Here is a 15,762-nt window from a genome sequence, read left to right on the forward strand (position 1 = left end):
AGAAAGGGTTCAGACAAAGAGCCACAAAGTATCAAACACCCCAAGGCCTTGAGGAGGCCAAGAACTAGATGAAGTCATAGCACAGGGACCAGTGATAGCACAAAAGACCAGTAGAGACATGAAGAAAAAATCTGTAGAGAACGGGGTTGGGGTTCGGATTGGGATTGAGGTTCGGATTGGGGTTGGGAGTGGAATCTAGACTATAGGGATTGATGTATAAATATGAAAAGAAGAATGGGGTCTGGGCGTGGCACCTCACTCCTGTAATCCTAGCACTTTGGGAGGCTGAGGTGGGAGGATCACTTGAGGCCAGAAGTTTGAGACCAGCCTGGGCAACATAGTGAAACTCTGTCTCTAAAAAACATTTTAAAAATTAGCTGGGTGTGGTGGCGCATGCCTATGGTCCTGGCTACTTGGGAGGCTGGGGCAGGAGGATCCCCTAAGCCCAGGAGTTGGGTGTTGCAGTGAGCTTTGATCATGCCACTGCACTCCAGGCTAGATGACAGAGTGAGACTCTGCCTCTTAAAAAAAATAGAAGAACTGAAACTAACAAGTACAGACTGTTCAAAATGTGTGATGGTAAAATGAAGAAAAGAGATTGGCCATCAGAGCAGAGGGAGCAGAAACATATTTACCGTGTTCAGTTTTACCTCTTCTTTAGCACATTTAGTTGCATTTAAATCTCAAAAAAAAACCCACAATCTCACAAAAAGCTGCTATTTTACAGATGAAGTAAAAGGCTAAATAACGTGCTTTACTTGCCATAGCTATGAAGTGAGATAGCTGGAACTGAAATTCAGGTATGATTATAAGACCTATTCTCCTTTCTTGAACCTTGACTGAGATTTCATGTACACCTGAAACTAAAAGGAAGTTGTTCATAAATAAGAGACCTATAGACTTTGTATTTTTTATATATTAAATGTAATATTATAGAATTCATATAATCACACAGAACATATGTGGAGAGAAGAGAAACAATTACCTCTAATACTACTGCCACCACCATAATGCAATCATACAATCACTTTTAGCTATATATCCTTTTAGCCTTTTTTCCTAGGAATGAATATGTCATACATATATGTGCATGCACTGTAGGTAATGCTTCATAACCTATTTTTATATTGAAGGGCAGTACAGTGATATCCCAGCTCCACCACTTATGTGTGACCTAGTTGTTTAATCTCCTGTGCCTAATTTTCCTCATGATTAGAATGGGAATAACAATATCTACCTATGGATTATTGGGAGGATTAAAATTGAGAATGTATGCAAAGCACTTAAAATATAACTTGTCAAATATTTTCTATTTTATTATATAATCTTCATAACTATAATTTTGAATCATTGCAGAATATTTTATTGAGTTGACATATAAATGTTACTCGTCTGCTCTTCTACTTTTGAACATTTAAATTGCTTCTAATACTCCATGATTATAAATAGCCTTGCAGTGAGCAAATTAATACATATGGTTTTTTCAATATTTAAGATTATACACCTAGTGGCTGGGTGTGGTGGCTCATGCCTGTAATCCCAGCACTTTGGGAAGCCGAGGCGGGCAGATCAATTAAGGTCAGGAGTTTGGGACCAGCCTGGCCAACATGGTGAAACCCCATCTCTACTAAAATACAAATATTAGCTGGGCGTAGTAGTGTGCACCTGCAAACCCAGCTACTCGGGAGGTTGAGGCAGGAGAATCGCTTGAACCCAGGAGGGGGAGGTTGCAGCGAGCTGAGATCGCGTCATTGCACTCCAGTGGGCAATAAGAGTGAAACTCCATCTCAAACAAACAAACAAACAAACAAACAAACAAAAAAGGATTATGCACCTAGAACAGAGTAGCAGAAGGAGGGTTATTGGATAAAATGCATGAATGTGTTGTGATTTTTGAGTCAAAGTATTAAACTCTGCCCTAGAGCGGAAGTTTGGAGATAGACTTTTTTTTTTTTCCTAAGCCAATGGAGATGAGCCAATAGAGAGGAAGTGTATATGTGTAAATATTTTTTTTATGCCTGTGTGAGGTAGGCTGGGAGATGGATGTAAAAAATAGAATTTTCAAAGATACTTTTCACCTTAGAGGTTAGTCTTAGAATTTAGGAAACTTACTTTGTCATTTGAGCAGGAAAGAAAATAAAATTGGCAGAGAGCTAGAGAAATCTGGAAGTGAAGTGAGGGAAGTTGAAACAGAAGCTGGTTATTTCAGCTCTTCAAAGTAAAAGAGGAGATAAGGTTTTCTTCTGGGAGAGAAGGAAGGGCACAGGTATGAGCTTGGGGTTTAAGGAAAGGGAAAGGTTGAAATTGTGGCAATAATTTGAGGTAAGGCAGTGCAGTCTGATGCCCAGACTGATACCTCACTGCCCCGATTGCTGAGCTCTGAATTATCTGTAGTTTCTCAGTCTCTGCTGATCATGATATCCTCAAGAGGCAAAAGGACAGAGGGAGAAAGGAGCCAGATAGTTCTCACTGTAAAGACACCACATCTTTAAGATGCTTTTCCAGGTCTACACCATATTCTCCTCTTTGGCTGTGCTGTGGGCCAGCAAGATCACTGTGAAGCCATTCACTCACTGTCTTCAGTTACTCTCCTACCATCTTCTCCTGAAAATGGCTCTTGCTGCCATCTTCCTACCAACACTGTTCTTACTAAGATCACCAGGGAGCTACATTTTGCTAATTTCAATGGTCAAACTCGCAGTCTTCTACTTGACCTATCATCTGATTCTCCTTCCTCTTTGAGACCCTTGCTTACTTGGCTTCTAAGATACCAAACTTACCTCATTTTTCTTCTAGTTTTCTGGCTGCTGCTTCTTAAGTTTCTTCTGCTGGCTTCTCATCTCCCCATTCTCTGCCTCAAGGCCTTGTGAGAAGGCCTTTTCTATTCAAATTCACTCCCTTGGTTATCTCAGCCAGTGTATTGGCTTTAAATGTCATTTATAATGCTCATGACTCCCACATTTGTATCTCTAAGGAGGACATTCTCCCGAAACTCTAGGCCCAGAAGCCCAGTTGCCTCTCTAGTATCTCTCCTCTTAGATGTCTAATGGGCAGCTCAGTCTTTCCATGTCAGAAACTGAACTTAGGATATGACTCCCAAAACTTCTATCTACCTCATCTCAGTAAATTGGCAACACCAGTCTCCCAGCTGCTCAGGCCAAAAATCTTGGAATCATCTTTGACTCCTCTTTTGCTTTCATACCCCACATTGAATCTGTCAGGTGATTTTGTCAATTCTATCTTCAAAATACATTCATTTTCTTACCCCACCTCATGACCACTGCAGTGTACAACTCCCAGGGGGAACAATTCATGTTTTAGTTGATGGGAACAGTGCTCCCTAGACCAGTGCAGGGTATAGCCCGTGAGTCCATATAGCTGGCTCTTGTATCACCTCAGTTCAAACTATCATCATCTCAAACCCAGATGACTGTAATGACTCCTAACTGGTCTCTCTGCTTCTGCCCTTGCCTGCTTACTGTCTATTTTCAACAAAACATTAACAAATTTAAGTAAGCCAGGTCACTGTTCTACTGAGAACTCAATGGCTTCTCATCTCACCCAGAATAAAGGAGGGGTCCTTACAATGATCTATAAGGACCTACCTATTTAATGTACCCTGCCTTTCCATTACCTCTTTCATTTTGCTCACTCTTTTCCAACCGTAATGGTATCTCTGTGGTTCCTTGAATATTCCAGAAAACAATTGTCTCAAAGCCCTTGCACCTGTCATTCCATCAGTAAGGCTTGCTTCCTTGCTTCCTCTAGTTCTTTATACTCAAGTGTCAAATTCTTGGAGAGGTCTCCTCTGGTTATTCCATTTAAAACTGCATCCCTTGCCCCCTCACAGTTCCTGTCCCCATTCCCTAGATATTTTTTCTTTCTAGTTGTTATCACTACCTAATATACTTTATTCTTTACTTATTTATCTTGGTCATTGTCTGTTTCCCTGACTAGAATGTAAGCTCCAGGAAGGCAGGAATTGTTACCTGTTTTTCTCATTACTGTATCCACAGGATCTAAACTATTTCCTGCCACATAGAAGACATATAATTATGTATAATTTTTTTAAGCAATAGAAACAAATGTTTGGTCAGAATGTAAAGAACTTAAAATGGGCTAGGGAAAGGTTTTGGAGGAAAGTTGGGGAAAGTAGAATTAGAAGGTTAAAAATAAGGGGGAAGTGAAGATACACAACTTAACTTTCAGGATGTAGTCTTAACACTAGTCTGTTGTATCCCCTGGCTCTTTGCTTTGTGGTTACTTGAGAAGATTAGATGTTTAAATTCATGGAATATAAGAATTGGAAAACATCTTTGAGAACACCCTCACTTTAGAGATGAGGAAGTTTTTCTTCTAAGTTGTACTGGCAGGGTTTTAAGTTATTCATTGCAACAAAGACACGGTCCACTGAGCTCACATGTGACAGGCACAATCCTGGAATGCGGAAACTGGCAACTGAGGTAGGGGCAAGTTCTTTCACATAAAAAACCCCAAATGGAATTAGGATCTTCCATCCCAATGTTTTTCAGCACAGACCATGTCCATAGTTTTATCAGTAAACATATATTCTAAGGAGTATATGTACTTTTCCACTTCTATTAACTATTACCATCTAACTAACTTATGACACTATTCCTGGTAGAAAAAATTAATGGGTTAAATGAACGTAAAAAGGGATTCAAACTGAGAAGCCTGCTTCATAGCTTCTTTTCACACTATAAAGCCAAGTCTCAGACTTCCAGTCACCAGATATCTCTTTGGCAGATAAGCAAATCATGGGCCAAATAGAGAGCTAATGACGTTAATACCATGTATTTTATTTAAATATTTACTTTTAACAACAGAAATGAAATTATCAGGGTTAAAAAAGTGTGTCATGATTCCAAACTTTAAATTCTTTATTTTGAGAACTGTACCAGACATAAGTCTGAGGTAGATGATTACTTCTGTCCATTCTAGCTCATCAGTTTACTTCCAGAAACCATGCATTGAGACATTATGGGGGAAAAAATCCTAGATTTGCATTTATGTATATTTTACTTATGGAAAAATTAGAAATCTTCTCCGAGCACATGCAGAAATTGACAATGAGAAAATAGGTGGCCCGTGAATTTTATTGAATGTATGAAAAGCACAGCATGGAGCTAAAAACTGGTCAGAGACAAAGTACTTCAGAGGATGTGCACACCAAACAGTAGGAGAGGATATTGTCTGTTTTCATTAGGGATTCCAGTTCCTGTCACATTATAACATTTATCTCCAGGTTTTTGGCTTTGTCATTTTTTTTAACTAAAGGGACAGACTTTGTTGCTTATTTTTCAGAGAAACTAACGCATAAAGGAAGAAGGATGATGAATGTTAATAGTTACACTGAACAAATATTTAGCCATTGATTAAACCACTTGTAAAAACGTATACTATGTATTGAATTAATGATCCAAGATTCAGGTCTGAGGCAACTACGTAGGGATTAGTTTCTTTTTGTTTCTGATTAACTTGGAAGAAAGTACTTTAAAAGAGTATAGATTTGAAACGAAATTTCTGAACATGAAGAGCTATCTGAACACGAAGATAGCTGATCCTCTTTCACTGTGCATTTCACCTTGCTTTAAGTTCATTCATTAATTTATAAAACATGTTCATTTAGACAAGAACAAATAGAATGGGGAAAAAGAAGAAAAAATGCTTTATGGGCAATTTTATTTCAAAAACAAAATTTAGAAATGCTTGAAAAAAATGAGAAAAAAAAAGGAAATCAGAGTTTGTGTGGTGTCTCTTGTTCCTCTGTAGAATGTAATATTTCTCAGCCTTAATTTTTGTATTTATTAAAAAGAAATACAAATATATATATACTTAGCAGCTCTAAGGTCTCTTCCAGAACTCATATTCTATAATGTTATAAAACTGAAGACTGAAATTACTTTTAATTTTTTTACAAAGCAAAGCAAAGAGATGTAGTATTTCCTAACAAGTAAAATTTTATAGACATATTCACTTACCACAAGACCATCTTGATTGTCATGGAGCTCAGAAAGTTTAGTACTGGATTTCTGACGTTTAGGTTTGCTCCTTTCTCCAACACAACCAGAAGTATTTTCGTGTACTTTTTCGACTTCCTGAGTATTCAAAATACAATCATCAAGGTGGTTGAACCCAGAAGGAATATTTTCTTTGTTGATAAGTCCCCTTGAATTGAGAAAAAAGCTTAATTTTATTTTAAAAGATCAAATGGTCATTTAATGATACTCTAACTACATCATATCATACCTAGGAAATCCAAAGAGTGCCCCGAAATTCCAGTTTGCATCTCTGATCAAAATCTGAGCAGAGTGCTGTTCCTGGGACTGCTTGGTGCCAAATAAATCACATTGAAAGAGAAATAATTCCTAGAGGCAAATTGGCAAGAGCTGTTTCTACCAATGGACAGCTTTTGTATTTTACCAAAAGTAATTTGTATTCAAACAGGGAGAACAGTGCAAGTTTATACAGAAATTTCCTATTATTCACAGTAGACATTTAAATATATATATATATTTCAAATTTATAAATTAATACAGTGTATGGAGCAAAATCTAAAAAGGAATTATATCTTCCATTTTAGTAGTATAGCAATGTGTATTTCAATCTCACTGAATTATTAATAGATAATCTTAGTAGAAATCATATAAGTTAATAAAACCTATGGAATACAAAGCATTTTAACTGAAATCTGGATTTGTTACTTCCAAGTACAGACATCTTTCATGACATAGTTGTAGAAGTAGATATGAATGTTGTAATTATAGAATTTAATTCATTTGATGTTCATGAAACAGTTTTAAGTATTAATATCTTAAGCATTCCCATAATAGGTTTTCACAAAAGTAAATTAGCAAACTGAGTTCAAAAAAAAAAAAGAAACAATATCATGGAACAAATAAAACCATCAGCACAGCACCATGGCTTGGTAAGGAACAAATAAATGAGACTTTACTCTCCTGCTTCGTGGTATGAATGAGTTAATTTACCTCCCTAAACACCTAAAACTGTATTGTGAAATAAATGAATTCTAAAGAGTAAAAAATACATATCATATTTTACTATTGGCTCAACCATATCCCAAAATGAAAGATAACATTAAATATTTATTCTGAAATCTAAATTCATATCTTTAGACAGGGTATAACAGAGGCAAAATTATGAATTAAATACTATCATAATCTTTTTAAAGTTATACTCTCTTTGGTAATTTTTAACACTCTATATTTTAGTATTTTTTCTCCAACTTTAATGTGAAAATATATATTTAGTAAAATTATATAAAAGATTTATGCACATTTATAAGAGACTTTCTAAGTACAAAGTAATTGAAGACAGGAGGAGCAGCTGATAAGGACTAAATGCAAGCATGTATACTCATGCACACGCTCTTCAATCTCTCCCCTCCACGCACTCAGAGCAGTGCCTTCTGTGGGTGGCTGGATGAATTTGATCTAATTCTAAAACTCAAAAATTATTTATTTTACTATTTAAATTCTATCTTCTTATCACTCTTCATACTTTTTCCTAGCCTTTTTTTCTGTTTGTTTTTTATTTATGTTTAATTTTTGTGTGTGCACAGTAGGTGTATATACTTCTGGGGTACATGAGATATTTTGATACAGGCATGCAATGCATAATAATTACATCAAGGTAAATGGGGTATCGATTCCATCAGGCATTTATTCTTTGTGTTACAAACAATCCAGTTACACTCTTTTTTTTTATTTTTTTATTTTTTTATTTTTTTTATTTTTTTAGTTTTATTTTTATTTATTTATTTTTTTGAGACTGAGTCTGGCTCTGTCGCCCAGGCTGGAGTGCAGTGGCCGGATCTCAGCTCATTGCAAGCTCCGCCTCCCGGGTTTACGCCATTCTCCTGCCTCAGCCTCCCGAGTAGCTGGGACCACAGGCGCCCGCCACCTCGCCCGGCTAGTTTTTTGTATTTTTTAGTAGAGACGGGGTTTCACCGTGTTAGCCAGGATGGTCTCGATCTCCTGACCTTGTGATCCGCCCGTCTCAGCCTCCCAAAGTGCTGGGATTACAGGCTTGAGCCACCGTGCCCGGCTCAGTTACACTCTTTTAGATATTTTTAATGTACAATTAATTTATTTTTGACTCTAATCATCGTGTTGTCCTACCAAATACTAGGTCTTTTGCAAACTATGTTTTTGTACCCATTAACCTAGCTTTTGGCATATATGTCCAATTATAACTTTTTTTTTCATTTTTATTTTTTTTCAGACAGAGTCTTGCTCCGTCATCCAGGCTGGAGTGCAGTGGTGCGATCTCAGCTCACTGCAACCTCGACCTCCCAGGTTTAAGCGATTCTCCTGCCTCAGCCTCCTGAGTAGCTGGGACTACAGGCATGTGCCACCATGCTGGCTAATTTTTGTATTTTTAGTAGAGATGGGGTTTCATCATATTGGCCAGGCTGTTCTCAAACTCCTGGCCTCAAGTGATCTGCCCGCCTTGGCTTCCCAGAGTGCTGCGATTACAGGCGTGAGCCACTGCGCCCGGCCCCAATTACAACTTTTAAATAGAGGACCTTTAATGCTTGAAAGCTAGTATGGACTGACTTATGTACCCTCAGAATTCACATTTGGAAGTCCTAATCCCCAATGTGACCATATTTGGAGATAGGGCCTTTAAGGAGGTAAATAAGGTTAAAAGAGTCATAAGGGTGGGACCCTAATCCAATAGGACTAATGTCCTTGTAAGAAGAGGGAGAGACATCAGGAGTGTGCACACAGAGGAAGGGGCACGAGCAGATACAGTGAGAAGGTAGCCATCTGCATGCCAATGTGAGAGGCCTCAACAGAAACAGACACTTCTAGCACCTTGACCTTGAACTTACAGCTTCTAGAACCATCAGAAGATAAATTTCTGTTGTTTAAGACACCCAGTCGGTGGTATTTTGTTATGGCAGCCCAAGCAGACTAAAGACAACAGCTAAAAACTATTTAAAAAAACAAGACAGTAAAATTCATTTTATGATCTTTTTGAATAGTGAATGAACGACTAGAATAAATCCTGTCAAAATAAATACATGAAAATCTGACCATGCTATGGTGTTCATGCGCAAATCCTGTTCTCCCTCGAGGAAAGTCTTTGCTTTTACGGGCATCCATGTGTCTCTTCTACTTCCCTTTGTTGAATTCTAATTTCAGTTACACTATAGATCCAAGAGGCTGGGTGCAATACCTGTTTTTCATCATTGAATCACCTTATAGTACTGGGTCCTCAGTTATCACTGTTAAAGACTTTGGAGGCACTTTATTTAGATACAGCTCTGTATAAAACACATGGTTGTATTTCTTTAAATCTAATCTTAGATGGAGCAGGTGTACTCAATTCCTTCCTGCAATATTCTGTCAGATTTCAATCATATCTGACATAACTTGGATTTGACTGAACTTAGATCTCTGGACCTCTCACTTTCATTATCTAGATTTATTTCCACATTTTTTCAGGATTTTCTCCTCACCCCTACATACCTACTTAATGTCCTGGCAATGCTGAACTATTTATTATTCCCCAAATATAGCCTGCTTTCTTTTACTTTGCAGGATTTTAATATAGTCTTTATATAACAAAGAAACATTTGGATCAATTTTCCAGTTCATTGTGTTTTTGGAAGATTGAAAACCATTTTCACTTAAATGATGCTTTGCTTTAAAAAAATATTTATTATGATTTTTTTCAAACATATACAGAAGTAGAGACACTATCACAACAAACTTCCATATACCTATCACCAAAATTTCACATTTCCGTCAACTTGGCAGATAAATTTTTTACTAAATGAATTTAGCTGAATATTTTTATATAATGAAGATTTTATGTTGAAACTTTTATGTTTATATTGTAGCAAACAGTAATATAGGTCTGATTATATTTCCTTATGAATTCAGACAAATAACAAATCATTTGTACCTATGAATGAAGTTATTTGTAGTCTTCGTCTATCTTCGGTACTGCTATTTCAAAAATTGGCCATGATGACTTTAGTATGACTTTACTGACTCTTTTACTCATCTTGAAACATAGTCATCACTGGCTTCTTCAAGAATACTTTTTAATTTGTTGCATCTCTAAGTTACTAGAGGCAAAATAATAGATAATAATATAAATAGATTCCTATGTTTCTAAACACTTTTTAACCACTTCAAAAAGCTTATAGTTTTGAATAGAATATTACAGCCTAGCTTAATCTTTCCTTATTTTTTGAATAAAGACTTGTGAAAAATCTTAAATGAATCAATTGTATAGAAGCATATACTATGATAAACTCATTGACTGTAGGCTATATTAATGATTCTTGACCTTCTTATAGTTTATGACATGTTCATGACTCTCCTGGAGATCCTGGAGAAGACGTTTATGGCAGTGGCTCATTGAAAGGAAGGTTAAAAGAGAAATCTGACACCAAAGAGGAGATGCTGAAAGAATCAGCCTGCTGGAAAAGTATTTCAAGCAAGCAGATGTGCAAAAGGAAAAGAGTGGAGGTGGGAAGAAATGAGTGGAATGAGAACGCTGGATCAAGGAAGTTGAATGAAAGGATGACAGAACCCAGCATGAAGATGAGGGGAGAAGGGCTGCAGGAAATGACTACTGACCTATGGTCGAAGCTGGACCAGAGAAAATTAGGGGATCTGGGGGCTTTGAGAGATAAGGGTCTCACTCTTCCAAAGACCTGGAGAGCTAAGAGAAACCGTTCAGTGTGGACTGAGAGTTGAAGGACTATCAAGACACGATTGTGTCACAGTGTGTCAGGTTGGGTACTATTTGCACCCCAAGATTCTCTTCCTCAATGCCCAACTGTAATTTGACCAGGAGGAGTGGTGAAGGCAATAGCAAGAGAAGAACAACTAAGGGAAAGGCTAGGGTTTCATGGGTATAGTCTTCAGACCATCACTCAGCTACCATTCCCCATCTCCTTTTGTTCTCCTGATGTTGCTGGTAAAAAACAATCAAGATAACTTATGCTAGAAATGTCCCTGGGCTTGGGAAGTTCTCTATTTAAATTCTTCAGGAGAGGTGAGGCTGTGCTTCACATTTCCCTGCCCTGTCTGGCCCTCATCTGTTTTTACCTCCACTGTCCTCCCCGAGACCTGCTGCCAAGCATCCACCAACAGCACCATCACACTCTGTTCTCTCTCATGCTCCCCACCACTTCCCACCTCCACCTGCTGGCCCTCTGTCCAAACAAAGAGGGTGGAAAGCAGGATATCGTGACACACTGAGGATATTTTTAAAATGCAAAATGTTGCTACATACTCCTCAGCAAAAAATGAGGCAGCAGATAAGAACAGTGTTAAATGAATAATTTGTGCTTTCTCTACAACATATTAGAGGTAGTACACAAACTAATTATATTTCTAAACATTTTCTATAAACATGTCAGTAGCTAATTTTAAATGTAAATATCTCATGTCATGCCACAGGAGTAGAAGAAATGTAAATATCTCCTGTATTATAATTTTTCTATTTTCTAAATGGAATATTACAACTATTCTATCCACCAGCTCCATGAGAATTTATTTGAAAAGTACTGCATATGCTACCTGTAAATCAGTGGGTTATATTATTGATACTGCTCTATTTCTAAAGTTACATTTGCTAATATAGCACTTAAACATCTCGGTGAGGTACAGCATGAAACTTATTTATACTGTTTATCTTTTGTGTTTTTCTTTAAACAAAACAAAGCTTTTTTGCTTTTTCCATAAAGGGTTTAATGTAGATTATGAGTCTAGGTGAAAAAGAATGAGAATGAGGGGTGTATGACTATTATATATTCATACAAATTAAAAATTGAAAAAGAAAAGAAAGAAAAAGAATGAGGGGGGCTAGGGTCTGGTTCAGTTTAGTTTTTGACATTTAATAAGGAGTTCAAAACAACAACCATAAAGAGGCTAAAGGCTACATACAGTCAATAAAAATAACCTTGGAACTTTCAGGGAAAATATAGGAATATCTGCATAGTCTATTCTCTACATAAATTTATTTTCCTTGACAATTTAAATCATGATTATTAAATAATATAAATGGTAATTGCTCATCTGTATTTTATTAAATCTTTTTTCATGGAGAATAAAGCTCTTTGTAACACTGTTCTTAAAATTCATACTATGGGAATGCCTTAAAATTAGTGATTTTTATAATAAAGAACTTAAGCTTTTCATTTTTTGAGTAGATTTAAGCCTAACTTTTCTTATACTAAAACATAATCAAATGTTAGAGTATTATAGTCATATCTGACTATTTAATCACATAAATATAATGGAGAAATCAGCTGCTTCATAAACAAGTCTAAATAGTCAACTTAATGTTGTCTAGCAAGAAAAAAAAATACCTCTGGACAAGCATATGGTAACTTTCTCTACCCATGGTTCAGAATCCCTCTAAATAAGATATTTATGAGGAAGCCATAGGGTATATTCAATCAGAGGTGGTTTCTAACAACATACCAAATGTCTGGATGAAATGCAAATATTTATGCAATCACCTATAAATTTCCAAATGTAGCTAAGTTTAGAATAGGCAAACTGAAAACTCTTAAAGTTTTAACCTAAATACTGAAATGGGAGAGGACCAGGAGGTATGACTATAACACAGTGACTAATTTGGGTGTATATTTTTCAAAGAAGAGAAAACTCAAGTAAGAAGAAGAATCAATGCCAACTCACTTGTCTCTCCCATGTCGAACTTCATCCTGCTCCTTGGACTGGCGGCGGCGCTGTCTGGCAGATGTGGCAGAAGATGCTGATGGTGTTCCAGATTCTGAGTCCTCTGAACTTTGACCTCCAGAGTTATTAACATCAAAAAGATGTTGTTCTACAGCTGATCGTATGGTTCTTTCTAAGAGTCTGGCAAAAAAGAATGCAGAGTCATTCAAGCAGTCAAGTTCATCAGTGGTCACCTTAAAAAAATATGTGCCTACAGTTTTGGGAACACCTGTATTTCCAATGGAAGATCTTTAGAACTTCATGAGCAATGATGAGGCATTAATCTAAAAAATATCTGCATTATTGCTAAAACCAAAACTAAATGAAAACAATTCTGTCAATTTAATAACTTTCTCATCTTCGTGAAGCTAGTATTGCTGAAATGCTCATGGCAAGTCTAGCAACAATTATGAGGCATTCAGGAAACCGGGGTCAGTTAATATAAGGTAGAATGAGGAAAGATTTTTTTTTGCCCTCATAGAATAATAGTAGACCTATTCTCACAAAGGCAATTTCATGCCAATTCTACAGAGGAAGAGAGAGTGATTTGCAAAGCAAACTGGCACAAATAATTTTATGATGCCTATTATCTATTTAGAATCTAAGACAAATTATATGAAAATAATGATATTTGGGGGAAAAACTCACCAGAACAATTAGAACTTATAACAGCATGGTATAATCTTTCCTAACCTCTATTCAATTAAATTATGATATTTATAATTAAAGTTGTATTCATGCAAACACCCCAAAACATATTATTGAAATTGGAAGGATAGATTTACTTTGTTCAACCTGAGGAAAAGAGATAAGCACAAAGAGCTGAAAAGTGCATGGCAAGCTATAAATGGAATCATTTTTAAAGCTGTAGAATCTTTCAAGGTGTGTAAACTTTCTTTTAGCACCACATTATTTCCAAATAAGCTGGTATGGAAAGTTTCTGACTCCTCAAACCATGTTTCTCTTCACTTGAAAAAGAACTATATGTATATTCTAAATGCTCAGGCTGAGAAATAGCATTTACTTAAATAAAATGTGTTTTGAGAACTTAACTAATTTCAGATTTTTCAAATGCAGTTTTATAATCCACTCATAGTTATATTATTCAAATTTTATTAAAAATATTTTAAGATCATGAGGAAGTATAGTCCAATTAACTTGGGCATTAGAACTTTTATACATAGAACTCCATGTGTCAAATGATTCAAGATTATTTAATTGCAGTACAGAGGATTGTAAGTTAATATACACATAAGAGATGTACATAATATATAAATAACGTATTCATGAGGAAGCCATAAAATGCATTATGTCAGAGGTGGCCTCCTACAACATACCAAATATCCAGATGAAACGGAAATACCTAAACAGAACAACCCTGCACCTTTTCCAAGCTATACAAGACCCATAAGGAAAGGTTATTAGGAAATGAAAAAGGCAAGAACATGTCAGTCTTGGTGCAGTTCTTGAATATCTTTGAAACTGACAAAGTCAAAGGAGGTCAGTCCTGCCCTCTGATTGTTTTCTCTCCCAACAAGGAATTAAAAAAATTGAAATCCATCCTGTTAGATCCAAATTCATTTCAACTAGTGCTTCTTCTAATTCTTCTCTCTTCTCCCTATCACACCACATCCACCCCACCTCCTACACCTGATCCTTGCCAAGAGAAGATGCTCCAAAAAGGCCCACTCATGTCCCAGCAAGTAAGGAGAACAGGTACGTGTGATGGAAACATATGTGGGCCAGGAGCTGTTCTGTCATTCAATGACTATTTACTTAGTGCCTAATATATGGCAGGCACTTTTCTAGGCAGTAGGGAGATAGCAATGAATATGACAGACAAGCTCCTTGTATTTACAGAGCTTACATTCCTGTAGGGCAAGATAGATAATAAAGAAATAATGTAATTTCCAATAGTAATAAGTTCTCTAAAACACTGAGTAAAGTGGTGGCAAGTGAATATGGGTAGTTAGGAATAGAATCCTGGATAAGATGACACTTGAACAAGGAGTGAATGATAAGAAAGTGCTGGTCAGGCTGAGGAACAGCCAACACAAAGTCTCTGAGGCAGCAATAAGGTTGGCCCTCCCTGGGAACAGCAGGTCATGTGGCTGAAGTGTAATGAGCAATATGGTCAGAGGCATTAGCAAGGACTGATAACTGGAGTTTAGGTTTAGTCTAAGTGTCAGTGGAAGACTTTGGAGGAAATGGCATGTGATGACATAATTAAGAGAGTACTGCCACTGCCCTGTGGACCAGGGACTTGTTGCCATCACTAACTCGCTTTCTTTTCTGCATCCCTATTAGACTGTAACATCCCTGAAGACAGGGCCCAAGGCATCTTTGACATTACACATCTAACCTGTGCCTGGTGTCTTGCAGGCACTCAGTCAATGTAGGTTCAGTCAAATGAACTAAGCAGGAGTAAAGACATGATTAATGGTTTAACTTTTAATTACATTATCCATTGCAAGATGCCTCCCAAAGCACATTAGACTACTTGCCAATATTAAATGATCCTGGCATTATTTTTAATGAAGTAAACAAAAAGCTCATGTTTTCTAATGTTGGAGTCATCTGTAGGAATACACATACAGAAGCTCAAATAAGAAAACCTATGTAGTCCTCTCCTCCATATAGTCTAAAAGTCACTGGCTGCTTATTATCTGAATCTTCCAATACTGTACACCATTAGACTTGCTTTTTTTTTTTTTTTTTCTGTTTAATAAGTGGGAAAGGGCATTAAAAATAAAACCCAAAGCCCAAAAACCCAACCCAAATAACTTACTCTCCGGTTGCAGACACATTGCTGACTTGGGGTACATGAGCACTGCAGAAAAGAAGCAAAGAGAAAGAAAGTCAGGTTAGATGAAAGATCGGAGATGATGAACCAAACATCTGAAGTGGATCGCAGGCTGAAAGAAATTAGCTCATTCCCAAGTGATCCTCAAAACAATGTTTAACCATCCAATGAAAGATGCTCATTTTCACTTGTTTCTAGAAATGGAGA

General features: G+C 36.7%; 1 protein-coding gene across 35 annotated transcripts in view; it reads right to left on the bottom strand.

Moving 5' to 3' along the window:
- FAM13A (family with sequence similarity 13 member A) overlaps positions 1-15,762 on the bottom strand; it is a 371,035-nt gene that overhangs the window by 48,876 nt on the left and 306,397 nt on the right. For 33 of the 35 annotated variants that reach the window (XM_074040148.1, XM_074040145.1, XM_074040141.1 and 30 more), the window contains 3 exons: positions 15,541-15,582; positions 12,714-12,893; positions 6,003-6,189 (listed from right to left, as the gene is read on the bottom strand). In XM_074040148.1, the coding sequence (XP_073896249.1) occupies positions 6,003-6,189; positions 12,714-12,893; positions 15,541-15,582 (409 nt within the window). The remainder of the gene's footprint in view (positions 1-6,002; positions 6,190-12,713; positions 12,894-15,540; positions 15,583-15,762) is intronic. The other 2 variants (XM_074040150.1, XM_005555412.4) reach the window with 1 other exon arrangement.

The sequence above is a fragment of the Macaca fascicularis genome, chromosome 5, assembly GCF_037993035.2.
Source record: "Macaca fascicularis isolate 582-1 chromosome 5, T2T-MFA8v1.1".
NCBI classification, from domain to species: Eukaryota; Metazoa; Chordata; class Mammalia; order Primates; family Cercopithecidae; genus Macaca; species Macaca fascicularis.